The sequence below is a fragment of the Podarcis tiliguerta genome (assembly GCF_965153285.1).
Source record: "Podarcis tiliguerta genome assembly, chromosome: 9".
NCBI lineage: Eukaryota > Metazoa > Chordata > Lepidosauria > Squamata > Lacertidae > Podarcis > Podarcis tiliguerta.
In genome coordinates this window covers 3,498,021-3,515,152 of record NC_139542.1, presented here as the reverse complement: position 1 = coordinate 3,515,152, position 17,132 = coordinate 3,498,021, and the positions used below count along the sequence as shown (strand labels likewise).

Sequence of the window (17,132 nt, the reverse complement as noted above, 5' to 3'; positions counted from 1 at the left end):
GTATAGGGGAACCCGCAGAATAAACTTGGCAGAGGTGGGGGGGGGGTGGGAGGCAGGGATAGCGTTCCATTGCCCACAGAGAAATACATTTTGGCACTGCTCTGAGCACAACCCTTTGCTTATTTTAGGCTGTGCGCCGCTTACGAGTTTTTGAAACACTAAGCAGAATATAAATGCTTCCAAATAAACAAAAGTGTAAATTCACTCATGGCAAAGTTTGCCGAACGAAGGTAAGGGTGGTGAACTCTTGAAACGGCAGCTTTCAGAATTTCTCTTGAACGAAGATTCAATTTTAGGCTGTGCGCCGCTTACGAGTTTTTGAAACACTAAGCAGAATATAAATGCTTCCAAATAAACAAAAGTGTAAATTCACTCATGGCAAAGTTTGCCAAACGAAGGTAAGGGTGGTGAACTCTTGAAACGGCAGCTTTCAGAATTTCTCTTGAACGAAGATTCAGAATCAGGAGGCATTGCGAAGAATCAGCGCCGAAAATTAGGAGAAAACTCAAACCACCGGACACCAGGACAAGATAAGTCAACACAACAGGGGTGGCAGGAGCCTCTGAGCCCTCAGGCAAATACATTCCATGTCTTGCTTTACAGCTTTGACACAGTCAGACGAAACATGCTCTGACTTCTGGCATCTGGGCCCTAGGAATGGCAGTGAGTTTGCTGCCTGTTTGCATACGTTCTATATATTTTGATGTTATATAAATCTCAGCTAATGCTAGATGAACACAAACGCAGAAAACGAACGAGGTAGAGAGAGGTGGGATGGGTAGATGAGATCAGCCCCGGCCAACCAGGTGCCCTCCAAATATTTCTGGACTACAACTCCCATCAGCCCCAGCAAGCATGGGGAACTGTAGTCCAAAACACCAGGAGGGTGCCAGGCTGGTAAATAAACTATTACGCTAAGTGTGGTTTATTCCTTTGGAAGAAGGTGAGGGCAGAACGGAGGGGTGACGATAGGAGTGGGAAGGATGCAGCAGGAAAACAGTTGCATGGAATAGGCAGGGCTGCAAGCGAGATAGAATATCTCAATGCAGTTTACGGTTAAAAAAAGAAAGTGTTTCTCATTCTTTCCTGGAGATTGCCACAAAACAACAACAACATCAACAAATCTAGTGCAAATTCTTTCTGGGTGAAATCAGCCTGGATGGTTCATGCAAAAACAAGGGGAACGTTCTCTGTCTTTTTTTAAAAAAATGCTGATCCTTACTCTATCAAGGGATCTTGTCTGCGTCTCGCACACTGCCTTTCCTCAGATATTCCAGTTTTGCTTAACCATTTGAGGTGACCTGCTCAGTCCAGGGAGATAATGGAGAAATGCAATATCTTGTTAGGGGCCCCCCGGATAAAGGGAGGTGAACACGCTCCTTGACTTGATAAAGCTTCACTGCCTCTTCTTATGTCTAATTATCGTATCAGGTTATCATCTCTTCTTGGGTCATTAGGAAAAAAGCCCACTCACAAATCTCATCCAGACTCAGCTAATTGCGATGATTTTTAGCTGCGCGAAATCCCACGGCAAGACCTAATTCGACACAGATCCAAACCCTTACCTCTCGCAAGCTACTAAAAAGCGACGTCTCTGTTTGGGGCATTCTACCAAAAACAAAAAAACACCCCAAACAGGATGGAAGGCCCGAGGTCTGGACTCAACGACGGAGAAACTGAGGCAGCAAACCAGTCACTTTCCGCCAGTTTCTAGCCTACACACGGTGTTCCGGGGAGAATAAAAAACTGTGGTAGAATTATAAAGTACAACTGGGCATGATCCACCAGAAGGTTCTGTTCCCCCTGCTTGCTCCAGAGAACATCTGGGTGGATAGTGCCTTTTTATACTGAAAGCAGAGGAATGATCAACATTAAAGACGCGAAGCTGCCCCACGCAGACTCAAGCCAGCTAGCACAAAATTATTTCTTCAGAGCTCTCCCGGTCTTTCCCAGATGCCGCCTGAAATCCTTTCAGCAGAGATGCCCACGTTTGTACCTTCTGCATTCCAAGAATGTGCTCCGCTACTAAAATATTCAACATTTATTTGGGGACCTGGGGTGCACTAGGGACCATGCAGGCCCAGCACAGCTGCACAGGCCTTTCAAAGCTTGCGGCATTAGCATTTCCAGAGACACAAATAAATCTACAAAGTGCGCCACAAAACCCTTTACTAGGGCACAACTCTCAGATCATATAGCCAAAGAAGGTGACTTGGGTCAGCGATGCACGGGACCCAGCTAGTAGGTTTGCAAACTCCGGGAGACAACAGGCTGACAACAATAAATTCAGTTGCAAATTGCAGGTGAATGATATACTGGAGAAATGAGGGGGGTGAATTGTATCCCTGCTACATGGTTAGTTATGCAACCTAACTCTTGCTTCCTTTGTTTAAGCAACCTCAAGTAAATGTCAAGCAAGATCAGATGTCAAAGGTCAGGGAACATTTGAGATCGATAGAAAATCAATTCAAATCAAAAGAAGCAAACTCCCGGAGCCATTGAGCCCAGGCAGAAATGATTCATACATCCCAGCTTATCGACCAACAGGAATAATTGTAAAAGATAGAAAGGAATGGTGGGGGCGAGAGAGGAGTTTGCGATGTGGAGCAATTTTGTACGAGAGGACCAAATTAAAACGTACTTCTTGGGGGGAGGAGAGAGGAATAATAAAATTAGAACCACAGTTGTTGTTTTTTTTTTAAAAAAAACAACAACCCACTAATGTCTGTTTAAGAAATTTGCAAGCAGAATTGCGAACTTGCATCCTTGGCATCAGTCTAACTTTCTTCCAACGCTGTTTTGCTTTTCCACCCCAAAGTGTTAACTTCAGAAACACTTTCCAACAGCTTGACAACAAGAAATATAAAACCAGTTTCAGGGTGTGTGTGTGTATGTGTGTGTGTATATATATATATATATATGTTCATATAAATGTTATCTGACACCTCCAGTCAGTTCCAACCTAAACTGTTTTTGATTCTCCTGAAAAAACCATCTGAAAAGAGTTATATTCATGAAAGTTCCAATGAGTTATAGTGAAACTTTAAGAGCAACAACAAAGGTGAAATCAAGGTACCTGGCTTTCTTCCTCTCGTACTTAGCTTTAGGGTTGGTGTTTTACCAGGAGATTTAGCAGGCGAAATGACGAAGGCCTTACACCCTCCCGAAAACTAAATAATCGCAATTGCAATTCTGAAATTCCCCTTTCCTTTAAGCAGCTCCCCCCCCCAAGACGTAGCGAATAAATCAACGGCACGCTTTGCCCGTCAAACAGGAGAACTGGAATAACACGCGCCAGTCATCAGAGTCATCGGAAGAAAAAAATAAAGAAGAATGAACACCTTTCCCGTCCCAAACTCCTTGCCTCGACTTCTGCAGGAGAACCCAGTAAATTCTTGGCAAATTTCAAAACAGACGGGTATTGGGGATGGGGAAAGAGAGAGAAAACTATTGAAAGAAGGAGTTTGGGGGAGTTTCTTACTCTCTCTCTCTTTTTTTTGGGGGGGGGTAGAATTTTCTGCAAGCCTTCTGCAGGCCCTACCTTTGAGCTGCGGTGTTGGCATCCAGAATGCCAGTCCCGTGCATCCAAGACCTCACAGCTGACAGCCCACCACCGGTCAAAGGCTCTTCCTTCATGGTCAGCCCACCTCTGGGGAGACCCTCCTGGATGGAGAACATCAAAACAGCCTTTTAAGGGTCCTAGGGGTGCACGGCAGGGGGCGCGGAGTGGGTGGGGAACAGGTCTTCTCGCCAAAACAATCCCAACCCCCAACCCCCAGTCAGGGAGGGCTTCCACCGAAGAAAGTTTGGGGCTCCTCTGCTTGCTTGCTTTTTTGGAAATTCCCCCCAAGCTTGGGGCGGGGTGGGGGGCAAACCCCTAGAATCCCCCTCAAAGCAAAACGGAAAGAGGGGATCTCTTCAGAAAACCAAAATCCAGCGGCTTCCAAGGTGGATTCAGGGAGAGAGTTTCCCTACTCAGCCACCTGCTCCTGAGCAAAAACCACGAGGTGTTGGGGTGACAATCCAAAGGCGGAGTATTTTGGACCGGTTTGTTTGTTTCCAAGTGACTGGGGAGGGTGGTTCTTGTTGGGCGGGGGGGTGGGACTGGCTGTGTGTAAAGGGGGGGGGGAGAGAACAGCAGCCAAGCAGCTGGGAGGGGAGGGTTGTGCAGGAGGGGGGGGGGAGAGAGAGAAAGGGATGGAGGGAATCAGAGCAGAGGAGGAGAGGCAGAGAGAGAAGCCCCGGTGGGAGAGGGGGAGGGGGGAGGAGGAGGTGGCGAAAGGGGGGGAGGAGGGGGGAGCGAGGGCTGGAAGGAGGGATGAGAAAGAGAGAGAGAGAGAGAGAGAGAGAGCGAGGCAGAGGAAGAAAGGAGTGGCTGGAGGGATGGAGAGAGAGAGCGGGGTCAGGGCAAGCGGAGGAGGCGCAGAGAGGACCAGAGCAAAGGAGAGAGAGAGACTAGAGGGATGGAGGCAGCATGCCGAGGAGGTGAGGAGGCGGAGGGAGGGATGGAGAGGGCAGGGCGCCGGATGGATGGATGGGTGGTCGGGCGGGCGGGGAGGAGTTCAGAGGCCGGACGAGCGCCCGGCGGGCCGGATCAAGAGCAGACGCCAAGAAGTGATGGAGAGAGGGGACAGGACGGACGGCCCGTCCCGGGATACGCAGAAAGTTCAGGGGCGCACCGGGGGAGGGAGGTGAGTGGGGGAACGGTGCGCGCTCCGGGTCAGGGCGCCTGGGGACCCAGGATGGGGGTGGCGTGGGGGAAGAGACAGTGAACGGCGGTTTTTTTTGGGTATGGTGGACAGTTGGCACTTTCTGGGACGCCCCTTCTGGAGAGAGCCCCCCACCCCCCAGGACTGGAGCCCCCCGAGGGGCTTTACCGAGGGCGCAGGCGGGTGGGAGAGCGGGCCGCCGCCGCCGCCTGCGGAGCCCCCATTCGCGGGCAGCAGCAGCAGGAGGAGCCTCCGGCGAGGGTCCCCGGAGAGCAGCCCAGCGGCGGCGGCTGCTCTCGCGCGCCTCCTGCGCCGCCTCCTGCGCCGCCCGGCCTGGGCTCCCGCCTCGTCGCCCTCGTCGTCGTCCTCGCCGTCCGGCAGCAGCACCATCAGCACGGCCAGCCAGTGCGGCGCGGGGCCGGCGGACGGGGACTCCAGGCGCAGGGGGACGACCGGGCTGCCTCCTCCTCCGCCGCCTCCGGCCGGGCCGAGCCGGGCCATGCCGCCTCCCTCCGCCTCCCCAGGGAGGGAGGAAGAGGAGGAGGAGGGGAGGGGGCTGGAGCCACCGGGCCGGGCAGGCTGACATCATCCGGGGAGGAGCGGACTCCGGGGGGACGGACGGACGGAGGGGGAGGAGGAGGCGGCGGCGGAGGAGGAGGAGGACGATGGCCGCGGGCGGGGGGCGCGCGGGGGATGGTGGCGGGGAGCAGCCTCCCCCCATCTGAGAGTGGCCCCCAAGATCGACACCCCAGCGCGCGCCCCGAAAACCTCTGCAGGGCGCACTGCCTCCGCATGTGTGCGTCCCCCCTCCCCCAAAAGAAATGCATCTCTCTAAATCCCACAGATCTCACCCCAGCCGCCGCCACCCCAAAAAACCCCAGGGGAGCAGCCTCCCAAGTAGCCCCCAAGACCAAGTCCCCAGCGAACCCCCGAAATCCTCTGCAAGGGCGCGCTGCCTCCGGGACCTCTCCATATGGCGCCCCCCACTCCAAAAGTGCCTTTCTAAACCCCACGGATTTCACCCCCCTCAAAAGCATGTGGAAAGTGGAAAAACCCTCTCTGGCCCCAGATTTTCTCTCCCCCAGGGCAGGCGTTTGGATACCTGCTCCCCAAAACGTTCCCAGGATTGCCTCCTTCTGCAAAAGAGGAGTTTTTGGTCCCCACGTCGGGGTCCTGAGAGCAAATTCTCCCACCTCTACACCAGCCCTGTAGAGGCGGCTTTGGACCAGGATTCACCCAGCACCACAAGCGCGTCACCCTAAGTCGCCCCCTGCCCTGAGCTCTCTTCCGCGTGTTCTCCCACTCACTCACTCTGGGGTGCCAACTTGAATAAAATATGGGGGGGGGGGGCAGGTAAGTCCTGACCTGCATAATCTGTCACAGGATGTGGCTCACACACACCACATGAATGGCAATGCCCAGCAACTTTGGGGAGGGGCTGGTCCCCTCATATATTTTATTGGGGGGGGTGAAGGGAACTTGGCCCCTAGGAGTTGGCTCCTATGCACCCAGCCAGGAACAGGCCCCAAAAGCCCTGCAAACAGGCTTCGCTGCAACCAGATTCTGCATTCCGCCCTGACCTGTTTAATGCAACCCCATCGAACCTGCGTGTTAATGTTCACAAGTGATGTCGGGGCACCTTTTGGCATGGAGTTATGTGTGAATGTGGTTAAAGTGGGACATGAAAGCTGATGGCACCTGCTTTTTTAAATTATTATTATTATTCCAGGAAGCCCCTAAGCTGGGAAAAGCAACAAGACTGAATTGAGGGAAAGTAGGCTTTTCGCTCCTCTGGAAATCACTTTGCATTCGGCACAGCCCGCCAGGAAATTCTCCTGCTCACAGGCGCATTGGGGAAGAATGAAAACTTACAGGAGGAGTCCAGTAGCTTGGATGGGCAGCAGGAATAACGGCATATTTTGTTTTCATTTTTTTATTTCTTAGTTCCTTTATATCCCACCTTTCCTGCAATTGAGGCTGCGTACATCAAATCTCCACACTCCATTTTATCTTTGCAACAGCGCTGCAAGGGTAGGCAAGGCTAGGCTGAGAGAGAGAAACTGGCCCGAGATCACCTGGTGAGCTTCATGGTTGATTGGGGACTAGATTAGGGTTACCAGATGTCCCCGTTTCCCGGGGACAGTCCCCGGATTTGTGAATAAGTCCTGGGACAAATTCCATCCCCGGAATGTCCCCGGATTTCATCTAATGTCCCCGGGAAACGCAGCAGCGGCAGTCTCAGCAGCCCGGAGCAGTTGGCTCTGGCTGGCTTCAGGAGCTACTCGGAAGTCCCCATATGATGGTGGTGCAGGGGCTCTCAGATGCAGCTTCAGGGCTGCCTCCACCTTCCCTGACCCCAGCAGCTAAGCTGAGAAGGGGGGCTTCATGCTGCCTATCGGAGCAGCCTCCCAACTCCTACTTGCGTGCAAGCAGGAGCGGGGCGGGGATCTCTCAGTTAGGCAAAGGGAAGCCTCCCTTCCCAGCTGAGAGATCCCTGCCCCCTCCTGCTTGCATGCAAGTGGGAATGGGATTGGGGATGCTCCTATGGCCTCGCCACCGCTGCTCTCGGCCCTCCTTCTTGTCGGAGCCTTGTCGGTAAAACAGGGATTTGTTTGTTCTCTGAAAAAGTCCCTATACGGTCTCAAGCAAAGTGCACGATGCTGGCACTCTAGACTCACTGAAGTGTTGCTTTCCCTAGGTTTTCAGCAAGGTAAAGCTGATCCATGTGTGTTTGTCAAAAGAAGCTGTATTGCTTATTTTATGTTGATGATATTCTTTTCTTTTGGAAGGATGTCAAAATGTACAATAGTGCCCTAGCTCAACTGAAGGAGCACTTTGACGTGAAAGACCTTGGTGAGGTAACCAACTACCTATCTCTGGAAATAGAGAGAGACCAAGATGGTAATATTTTAGTACACCAGTCACAGAAAATTGCTGATATGTTAACCAAACTAAACCTGATGGATGCTAACCTTGTAGACACACCACTGACAACAGGTTATCAGGTAGATGATACTAAAGAAGCATTTTCTGACACTACATTGTACAGAAGTGTGCTAGGCAAACTAAACTTCATTGCCAGATGTTCAAGACCTGACATTGCAGTTAGCACGAATTTGCTAAGCAGACATGTCAACAATCCTACTGTTAAGGATTGGAAAGCTCTGAAATGCATAGCACGTTATTTAAAAGGCACTGTGGACTACAGACTGAGATTTAACAATCAGAAGTCTGGCGGTCTTGAGATATTTGCTGATGTGAGTTTCAGAAGTGACACTACAGACAGGAAAAGCACATCTGGAGACAGAAGCCTCGGAGGAAGGGGAAACTTGGTGGTTGAGGTCAAGGTGGCGGCCGCTCTGCCACCACCATCGCTGCAGCATCAATGTCCCAAACGTGTAGTTTGTTTGTTTGTTTGTTTGTTTGTTTGTTTGTTTGTTTAAAGTGTCCCCGGAGTCATTGAAAAAAATCTGGTAACCTTAGACTAGATCCCTCGTCTCCCAGGCCCTAGACTGAGACACCAACCACTACCCCACACTAGTTCCTTCTTCACCTCTTCAGTCCTGACACAGAATTGCGGAAAAGACCTTAGAGCTCATCTAGTCCAACCCCGTTCAGCGCAGAATCTGCAGTGTGATTTGCAGTGGTGGCATCCCTGGCAGACGGATGCCCAGACTTTGCATCAAAAGGAGATTGACATTCTGCATATGGGAGGTGAAGCCTGTGGTGTAGTGGTTAGCGGGTTGGACCAAGACCCGGGAGACCAGGGTTCGAATCCCCACTAGGTGACATTGGGTCAGCATCTGTCTCGCAACCTAGTCTTCTTCGCAGGGTTGTTGTGAGGATAAAATGGGGGAGATTATGTATGCCAGAATGGGCTCTCTGGAAAGGTGGGTTGTAAGTGAATAGAATAAAATGATGTGCATAAGAACAGCCCTGCAGGATCCGGCCAGTGGCCCATCTAGTCCAGCATCCTCTTCTCACAGTGGTCAAGTAAATGCCCTAATGGAAGCAGGTTTTGAACACAAGATCCCTCTCCTGTCCTGCAGTTTCCAGCAACCAGCATTCAGAAGCATCGCTGCCTCTGACAGTGGAGGCAGAGCGTGAGGATGAGCGCTCACAAAAACGTTTACTTCAGTATCCAAAGATAGTTTCATAGAATCATAGAATTGTACACTTGGAAGGGGACCATACGGGCCAGCTAAAACAACGCAGGAATCTTTAGGCTTGAACCTAAAACCTGAGATTGAGAGTCTCAACTCGCTTGTGGGCGCAGCTCAGAGGCTGCGAAAGAAGGAAGGTTAAGAACAGGAAGAACTAGAGGAACCATCGGAAATGACCATGAAAAGCAGTCGAGATAGGAGATGATTAGAACCCTCCGAACTTGAAGCATGGGAAGTCCTATTAAAAATTTAAAATTTGGCGGAATATTTGGATTATTAGATGCCGTATTTTTCGCTCTATAAGACGCACCAGACCATAAGGCGCACCTAGTTTTTGGAGGAGGAAAACAAGAAAAAAAATATTCTCGATCCCTCTTGCTGTTCTGGCAGCCTGCATTCACTCCATAAGACACACACACATTTCCCCTTACTTTTTAGGAGGGAAAAGGTGCGTCCTATAGAGCGAAAAATATGGTATGTATATGTATGATTTGGAATAGGTATTGTGATTTGATTGGATAGTGGAAAATTTAATAAAAATGATTTTTTTTTAAAAAAAAGAGAGATTGATAGTTTCATGTTCTCTACAGACTAAGCCAGCCAGCCATTTTCTACCTGTGGGTCCCCAGATGTTGTTGGACTACAACTCCCATCACCCCTAGCTAGCAAGGCCAGAGCTCAGGGATGATGGGAGTTGTAGTCCAACAACATCTGGGGACCCACAGATTGAGAACCGCTGGACTAAGCCGACTGCACATCCATGGTTAAACTGTGGAACTCTCTGCCACAAGGGGCAGTGATGGCCCCCAACCTGGATGGATTTAAAAGGATAGGACAAATTCATGGAGGAAGAGAGGGATATTGATGGCTACTAGCCAGGAGGGCTATGGTCTGCCTCCACAGTTGGGGGCTTGTTGCTGGAAACAATGGGAGGGGAGGGGGCTCTTGTGTTCAAATACCGCATGCTGGTTTCCCACAGGCACTGAGAAAAGAGGATGCTGGACCATCCAGCAGCCTGTTGTTATCTTCTTCTTTTTAAACGTTTCTTATTGACTTTTTCCACATAACAAATTATTTCATCAATTATATTTTCCCCCATTTCCCCACTCCCATCTCCCCCTCATACTCCTCCCTCCCTCCTACAACTTTCCTCAGTTCCTCTTTCTGATTTATTAACACATATCATTCTCTGCATGTTGTAAAAATGTAAAAATCTCTAAATTATCCATCTATTATATTAACAAATAAATTTGTGTCTGTTTATTCAAAACCTGCCAAGGAGTCCAATTCATTTTGTTGTTTCTTTAAGTACTTTGTAAAAGGCTCCCATTCTTCTTTGAAGTCACAGTTGTCCTTATCACGTAGTTTGTGTGTCAATTTCACCAACTTCGCATAGTCCATCAGTTTCTCTTGCCACAGTTCTTTGGTCGGGGTTTCTTCATTCTTCCATCCTTGTGCTATTAAGACTCTTGCCGCCGCTGTTGTGTACATAAATATGTTCTTCATTTTCCTTGGCAGGTCTTTCCCTGCAAACCCTAACAAAAATGCTTGTTTTTTTTACAAATATTAAACATTTTCTTCAGCTCATTATATATCATTTCCCAATTTTTACAAATTTCTCTGCAATCCCACCGCCTGTTGTTCTGTTCTTAATGCTTTTCAGCAGAGAGCAATTCTGCACATCGTGATGAGCCACCGAAATACAAGATGTCGAGTGATCGTGTGAATACGATCTGTGGGAATGTCCCCTGGAAAGACCACCATGCCACTCTGGGCTTTGGCACAAGTTAACTGTCTTTGATGGCTGGTGACTGCTAGCTATTGAGCATGCCACAGCTTCGATGAAAGCTGGCGAAGGGGGTAAGGCAGGTGGATGGGAAACGTGGTCGTATTTTATAGGTGCACAGTGGAAGAACTCTTCCATCTTTTTGCAGCTGGGTGGCAAGAAGCATTTGGGATGCGGGGACAATGCTTCATGCTGCTGGTCTTGAGGAAACTGGCGTTGCTTTTTAAGAGACTGTACCAGTTTGTGTGGATGCCTGCCTGCTCTCTGTGTATCTTTGTAAATAAAGAGATCTTGCCAGAAAAAAACTCAGCAGACATGGAGTCTCTGTGTCACTCCAAGGGAAGCGGCCCAATCCAAAAAGGTAGCCCCAGAGATGTCCTGCGACTCTCAGGAAGCAGGAAAAGCCACAAACGCCAAGGGCTCTGCATCTCCCTGCACTTGGTACGTACACACACACACACACACACACACACACACACACACACAGAGAGAGAGAGAGAGAGAGACAAACAAACACACATTTGCAGTTGTGCATGCAACCAAACCCCATCCAGAAGGTTTAAGATATCAAGGACTTCCTTTCTTCTCTTTCCATGGTTCATTTTGCATATCATAAAAGGTAAAGGGACCCCTGACCATTAGGTCCAGTCGCGGCCGACTCTGGGGTTGCGGCGCTCATCTCGCTTTACTGGCCGAGGAAGCAGACTTTTGTCTGCAGACAGTTTTTCCAGGTCATGTGGCCAGCATGACTAAGCCGCTTCTGGCAAACCAGAGCAGTGCACGGAAACACCGTTTACCTTCCCGCCAGAGCGGTACCTATTTATCTACTTGCACTTTGATGTGCTTTCGGTAGGTACCGAGCAACGGGAGCTCACCCCGTCGCTGGGATACGAACCACCAACCTTCTGATTGGCAAGTCTTAGGCTCTGTGGTTTAACCCACAACACCACCCGCGTCCAACTTAGCATATCATAAACCCCTGTATATTTTACAAAAACTATACCATTCAGTATTCCATTATTGCTTCCATCAAAACTTATTTACACTGTTGAATTTATCTTAACGCTGCCAGCGTTTTCAGCTGTACACAGTTATTTCCCATATATTCAATAAACGTTTTCCAGTCTTCTCTAAATGTTATGTTCTTCTTGTTCTCTTATTCTATATGTTAAGTCCCCAAGCTGCACATATTCTGTCAATTTAAGTTGCCATTCTTCTTTTGTTGGAACCTCGCTCATTTTCCATTTTTGGGCTAACAAAACAAAGGTGGCATACATAAATAACCTTTTTTGACACCTGGGAATTTCAGTCTGAATTATCCCCAGCAGAAAGGACTCTGGGTTTTTTGGGGGAAAGTACTTCTCACCTGGAGCATCATCCTTCTCACCTGGAAGGCAGAAGCTTCTCACCTGGAGCATCATCCTGTCTGTTTTATTTTGCTCTTCCAGGCCTGCCCCTCACATTCACCACTTCCCTCTCCCAGCCCTGGATGTCTCCCTCCCTCATTCCCAAGATCTCTGTGTGAATATCAAAGACTCCTTTGCTAAGCAGCACACAGTTCCTGCCCAGATACCAGGCAGCACAGGGAGCAATTTTCACAGGGAGTGCTGCTTGCAAAATACAGTGCTGGGTTCAGAATGTAGCTCCTTGGTAATCCCAGCTGCCACCAAAAAGTCTCTGTCCGCCTTTGGCTGCAAAAGTGTGGGTAACCCTTGCTGAAATATCAAAAGCCCGAGCAAGATTTGCAGAGGATGGAATGCCCTGGGTGGTTTGTTGCTTTTCCCTGTGGGTGGGACCTGAATAAATTATGCAGATGAAGGGAAATCTTGCAAACTTGCATAAGCCACACAAATCTTAGAGGGGTGCAACAGAGAGTCTTGCGAAGACCAACAGATTTAGGGCTGCAATCCTAAACCCACTTACCTGGGAGCAAGTGCAACTGAACTCAATGGGCGTAACTTCTGATTTCTTCTGGCCGAGGTCTTCGGTTGGGCTAGAGGAACCAGCTTCACAGGATGCATGAAACGACTACCAAACTGGGGAGGTGTTTTTATACCCCCAAGTGTGGAAGCGAGTAAGATAAATATTTCTGGTTTACAAACCAAGGTTAAAAGATTGCTTGCCCTTTTGGTCTTGCGTTGCAAAGCAACAGTATTTTTCTTCATTGCTGTGTATGCAAGAGTTTTTATACAGCTACCCAGACAATAAAGATGTGTTCTCTGCTGTCCTTGGAGGGAAGCACATCAGTTACAGGAGAGCAGATTTTGGCTAAACATTATCCCAAATGTCTTGACTGAAAGAACAGCTCAGCGATGGAACCAGCTCAGATTCCATTATATGATCCTACTGTTCATCTAGGTCACCCTTTTTTAATACAACTGAATTGAGTTCCTCTGGACCACCGCATCAAATCTGTTAGCCTTCCAATGTGCCATTCTTTCTTGGTCAGTCTTGCTTCAGTCAGTCACCAGGTAAGAAAAATGAGAGGTTTCTCCCATTCTTGACCTAACCCCTTCAGATCCAAGGCTCCTGATTGTGGATGAGGAACAGCTGAAGGAACTGGGTATGTTTAGCCTGGAAAAGAGGAGACTGAGAACAGATCTGATAGCCATCTTCAAATATCTCATGGAAGATGGAGCAAGCCTGTTTTCTCCTGCTCTGGAGGGAAGGACTCGAACCCAGGGCTTCAAGTTGCAAGGAGATTCCGACTTAAGATCAGGAAGAACTTTCTGATGCTAAGAGCAGTTTGACAGTGGAATGGGCCAACAGGAGGTGGAGGTTTTTAAGCAGAGATTGGATGGCCATCTGTCATTGATGCTTTAGTTGAGATTCCTGCATTGCAGGGGGTTGGACTAGATGACCTGGAGGGGTCCCTTCCAACTCTACAGTTCTATGATTATGTGATTTCAGACATCAGGAAGTCTCCCTGCCCACAACCTGCTGGGCAGGGAGGAGAGACCAGGGGTGTGAGAGAGAGGAGGTGAGAGGGGGGGGGTCTTTTCCATTTGGCTCTGGCCCCCACCCACTGCCAGATTCGGTCTCACCCACCACCAGCTTGCAGCTGGACAGCGTATTACCCATCCCCACAAGAGGAATGTGGGTCACACAGAAAAAAGTCCGCCCCCCACCGCTATGAAACAGAGGCGCTAATTCCCTGTTCATGCACCCAAAGATGGAGCAGTGAATATGGTAAGGGGTGGCCGGGAAGAGTGAGGTCATTGCTGTGAGGAGCCAAGCCAAGATGGGAGATAATGGAAACCCCTTTTACTGGGAATGGACTCATTTGGGCTTTTTATCCTAGCGGAAATAACAGCACCTGCATCCCACAAGGCCATTAGCAGATGGGAGAGAAGTCCTTTTGAGTGGACCTAAATGGGGGTGGGCAGGCACCGTGGGAAAAAGCTTCTTCCCCAATGGGATGGGAGCCTCCGGCTTTCGATCTCAGGACCCATGGAGCACCAAAGCAGAGCCCACTAGGGATCCATTTGCAGAGCACCATTCGCATTCGTAAGAAGGGCCCTGCAGCCGGGTCACGCAAAAGAGCCTAAGAAGAGGCCGCTGGATCAGACCAATGGCTCATCAAGTCCAACATCTTGCCACCCAGATGATGAGGATGATGATGATGATTGTTATTGTTATTATTATTAACAGGATTTGAGCACCAGAGCCCCCTCCTCTCCTGTAGTTTCCAGCAACGGGTAGAATCATAGAATCATAGAATTGTAGAATTGGAAGGTACCCTGAGGGTCATCTAGTCCAACCCGCTGCAATCTCAGGAATCTCAGCTTAAGCATCCCTGACAGATGGCCATTCCACCTCTCCTTAAAAACCTCCAAGGAAGGAGAGTCCATAACCTCCAGAGGGAGACAGTTTCACTGTCAAACAGCTCTTAACATCAGGGAAAACTTTCTGATGCTGAGTTGGAATCTCCTTCCTTGTAACTTGAAGCCGCAGGTTCAAGTCCTACCCTCCAGAGCAGGAGAAAACCAAGTTGTTCCCTCTTCCTCCTGACAGCCTTTGAGATCCTCTTTTAAAGCCATCCGAGTTGTCGTCCAACAACATCTGGAGACCCAAAATTGAGAAAGGTTGTTCCAGACTGTTGGGGAGTCCAGCAATTCCAGGAGAACGACAGGTCAAGGGGCTGGTTTTTATTTCCTTTATGGTTTTGGCATTCCATTTTCTTCATCTTGGGCTTAAACTCGGAACGCGTTTTTCTGCACAAACCGCCCAGGACTAGAGTCAGACATGGAAGAACGTAGGCTCATTGCCCCACCTAGTGGCAAGAAGTTGCAAAGGCGCTTAGTGACCCAAATCTCATGCAATATTGCCCTTCTTCCCTAAGATAAAGAAAACAGCGTGCAAAATGGGGCCACCTCCTAGATACGGTTTGGGTCTGCACTGGGGAAAACCTTCAGCTATGCAGAAAAATATAATGCAGGTCTGAGTACTTTTAAGAGAGGGAAACCCCCCATCCAACATATGAAATCTACAGTAGCACAACATCTTATTCTGGGAACAGCTGCGAGCTCTGAACAGGGAACCAGGCAGAAGGCCTTCTCGGTGGTGGCGCCCTGACTTTCTAAAAGTCAGAAAGTTGTTTGTTTCTTTGATATCTGATGGGAGGGTGTTCCACAAAGAAATAAACAACTTTCTGACTTTTAGAAGACACCTGAAGGCAGCCCTGTTTAGGGAAGTTTTTAATGTCTGATGTTTTATTGTATTTTTAATATTTTGTTGGAAGCTGCCCAGAGTGGCTGAGGAGGCCCGGACAGATGGGCGGGGTATAAGTAATAAATTATTATTATTATTATTACTACAGGAATCTTAGGGCATTTTCATTTTTTTTTTTTTAAAGTACGTTTGTAATGCATAAGGCTGTGAAGATTGACTTTGAAACCTGGCAGACCTCAGAAGCCAAAGGACAGGACAACAGCTCTCCCCTTAACTAACCAAACCGGAACAGATGAATGCAAATTCGTAAGAATGAAACATGTTTTCTTGATGTTGCAGAATTCAGGTATGTGTCTGGCTCTTAGCAGAGCACAGATTTTAATTTTAAGAAGGGCAGAAACACTTGATACCTACAAGGACACAGGTTGCCTTAGGAGGACACTGACAAACTGGAACGTGTCCAGAGGAGGGCAACCAAAATGGTCAAAGGCCTGGAAACGATGCCTTATGAGGAACGGCTAAGGGAGCTGGGCATGTTTAACCTGGAGAAGAGGAGGTTAAGGGGGGATATGATAGCCATGTTCAAATATATAGAAGGATGTCACATAGAGGAGGGAGAAAGGTTGTTTTCTGCTGCTCCAGAGAAGCGGACACGGAGCAATGGATCCAAACTACAGGAAAGAAGATTCCACCTAAACATTAGGAAGAACTTCCTGACAGTAAGAGCTGTTTGACAGTGGAATTTGCTGCCAAGGAGTGTGGTGGAGTCTCCTTCTTTGGAGGTCTTTAAGCAGAGGCTTGACAACCATATGTCAGGAGTGCTCTGATGGTGTTTCCTGCTTGGCAGGGGGTTGGACTCGATGGCCCTTGTGGTCTCTTCCAACTCTATGATTCTATGATTCTAAGCTGTGTCATTGCTTTCTTGGCCGGTTTTGAAGAAGCACTTAAACTGGCAATCTTCTATGATGGCTACAGGCAGGATAATAGGGGAGGCGACCTCCCAAACTTGGAAGCTCGATGGGCTCAAGGGATGGGGAACCTGTGCCCCTTCAAAGTCCCATCAGGCCCAGCCAGCATAGCCAAAGGTCATGGATGATGGTAGTTGTAGTCCAACAATATTAGATGAAGCTCTCCATCCCTCATCTAAACAGAACTTGCTGAGGCTCCAGAAACCACCTTTGACAACCCGCTTCCCAGCATCTAGAACTTACAACTGTGCTATTAAACCCCTAGAGCTTTGAAAAATTAAGCATGCTTTGGGGCTTGACATTTAATTGTATTCCCTCGGGGCTCTGTGTCTTCCTTAAATAAAACCTTGTGATACAAATGCATCAAAATAATAGAGGGATTTTTTTTTAGGGGGTGAAAGAAACAGCACAGAAACGATCTTGTTTCTACATATTTGTTTGTGGAGGGGTCGTTCTGCCCCCTTCCCAAATTTCATTTTCTACCAGCAGCTCACAGCTGTCCATGGAGGTGCAGGTTAATTCTGTGTCCAGGGCAGATGTCTCCCAGCTCCATCTGGTAAGCAGGATGAGACCCTCCCTGCCTGCGGACTGTCTCGCCAGAGTGGTGCATGCTCTGGTTATCTCTTGCTTGGTTTACTGCAATGCGCTCTACGTGGGGCTACCTTTGAAGGTGACCCGGAAACTACAACTAATCCAGGATGCGGCAGCTAGACTGGGGACTGGGAGTGGCCGCCAGGACCATTTAACACCGGTCTTAAAGGACCTACACTGGCTCCCAGGACATTTCCGAGCACAATTCAAAGTGTTGGTGCTGACCTTTAAAGCCCTAAACAGC

The 17,132-nt window shown here is 48.9% G+C and overlaps 1 protein-coding gene across 3 annotated transcripts in view; it reads right to left on the bottom strand.

Annotated features, from left to right (window-relative positions):
- The window catches only part of LOC310657552 (transcription factor COE1-like), a 107,063-nt gene extending 101,802 nt beyond the window's left edge, over positions 1-5,261 (bottom strand). The window contains exons 1-2 of one of the 3 annotated variants that reach the window (XM_083398368.1): positions 4,878-5,261; positions 3,542-3,663 (exon numbers count right to left, since the gene is read on the bottom strand). In XM_083398368.1, the coding sequence (XP_083254494.1) occupies positions 3,542-3,663; positions 4,878-5,210 (455 nt within the window). In that variant the 5' untranslated portion in view covers positions 5,211-5,261. The remainder of the gene's footprint in view (positions 1-3,541; positions 3,664-4,877) is intronic. The other 2 variants (XM_083398366.1, XM_083398367.1) reach the window with 2 other exon arrangements.
- Between the last annotated feature and the right edge of the window lie 11,871 nt (positions 5,262-17,132).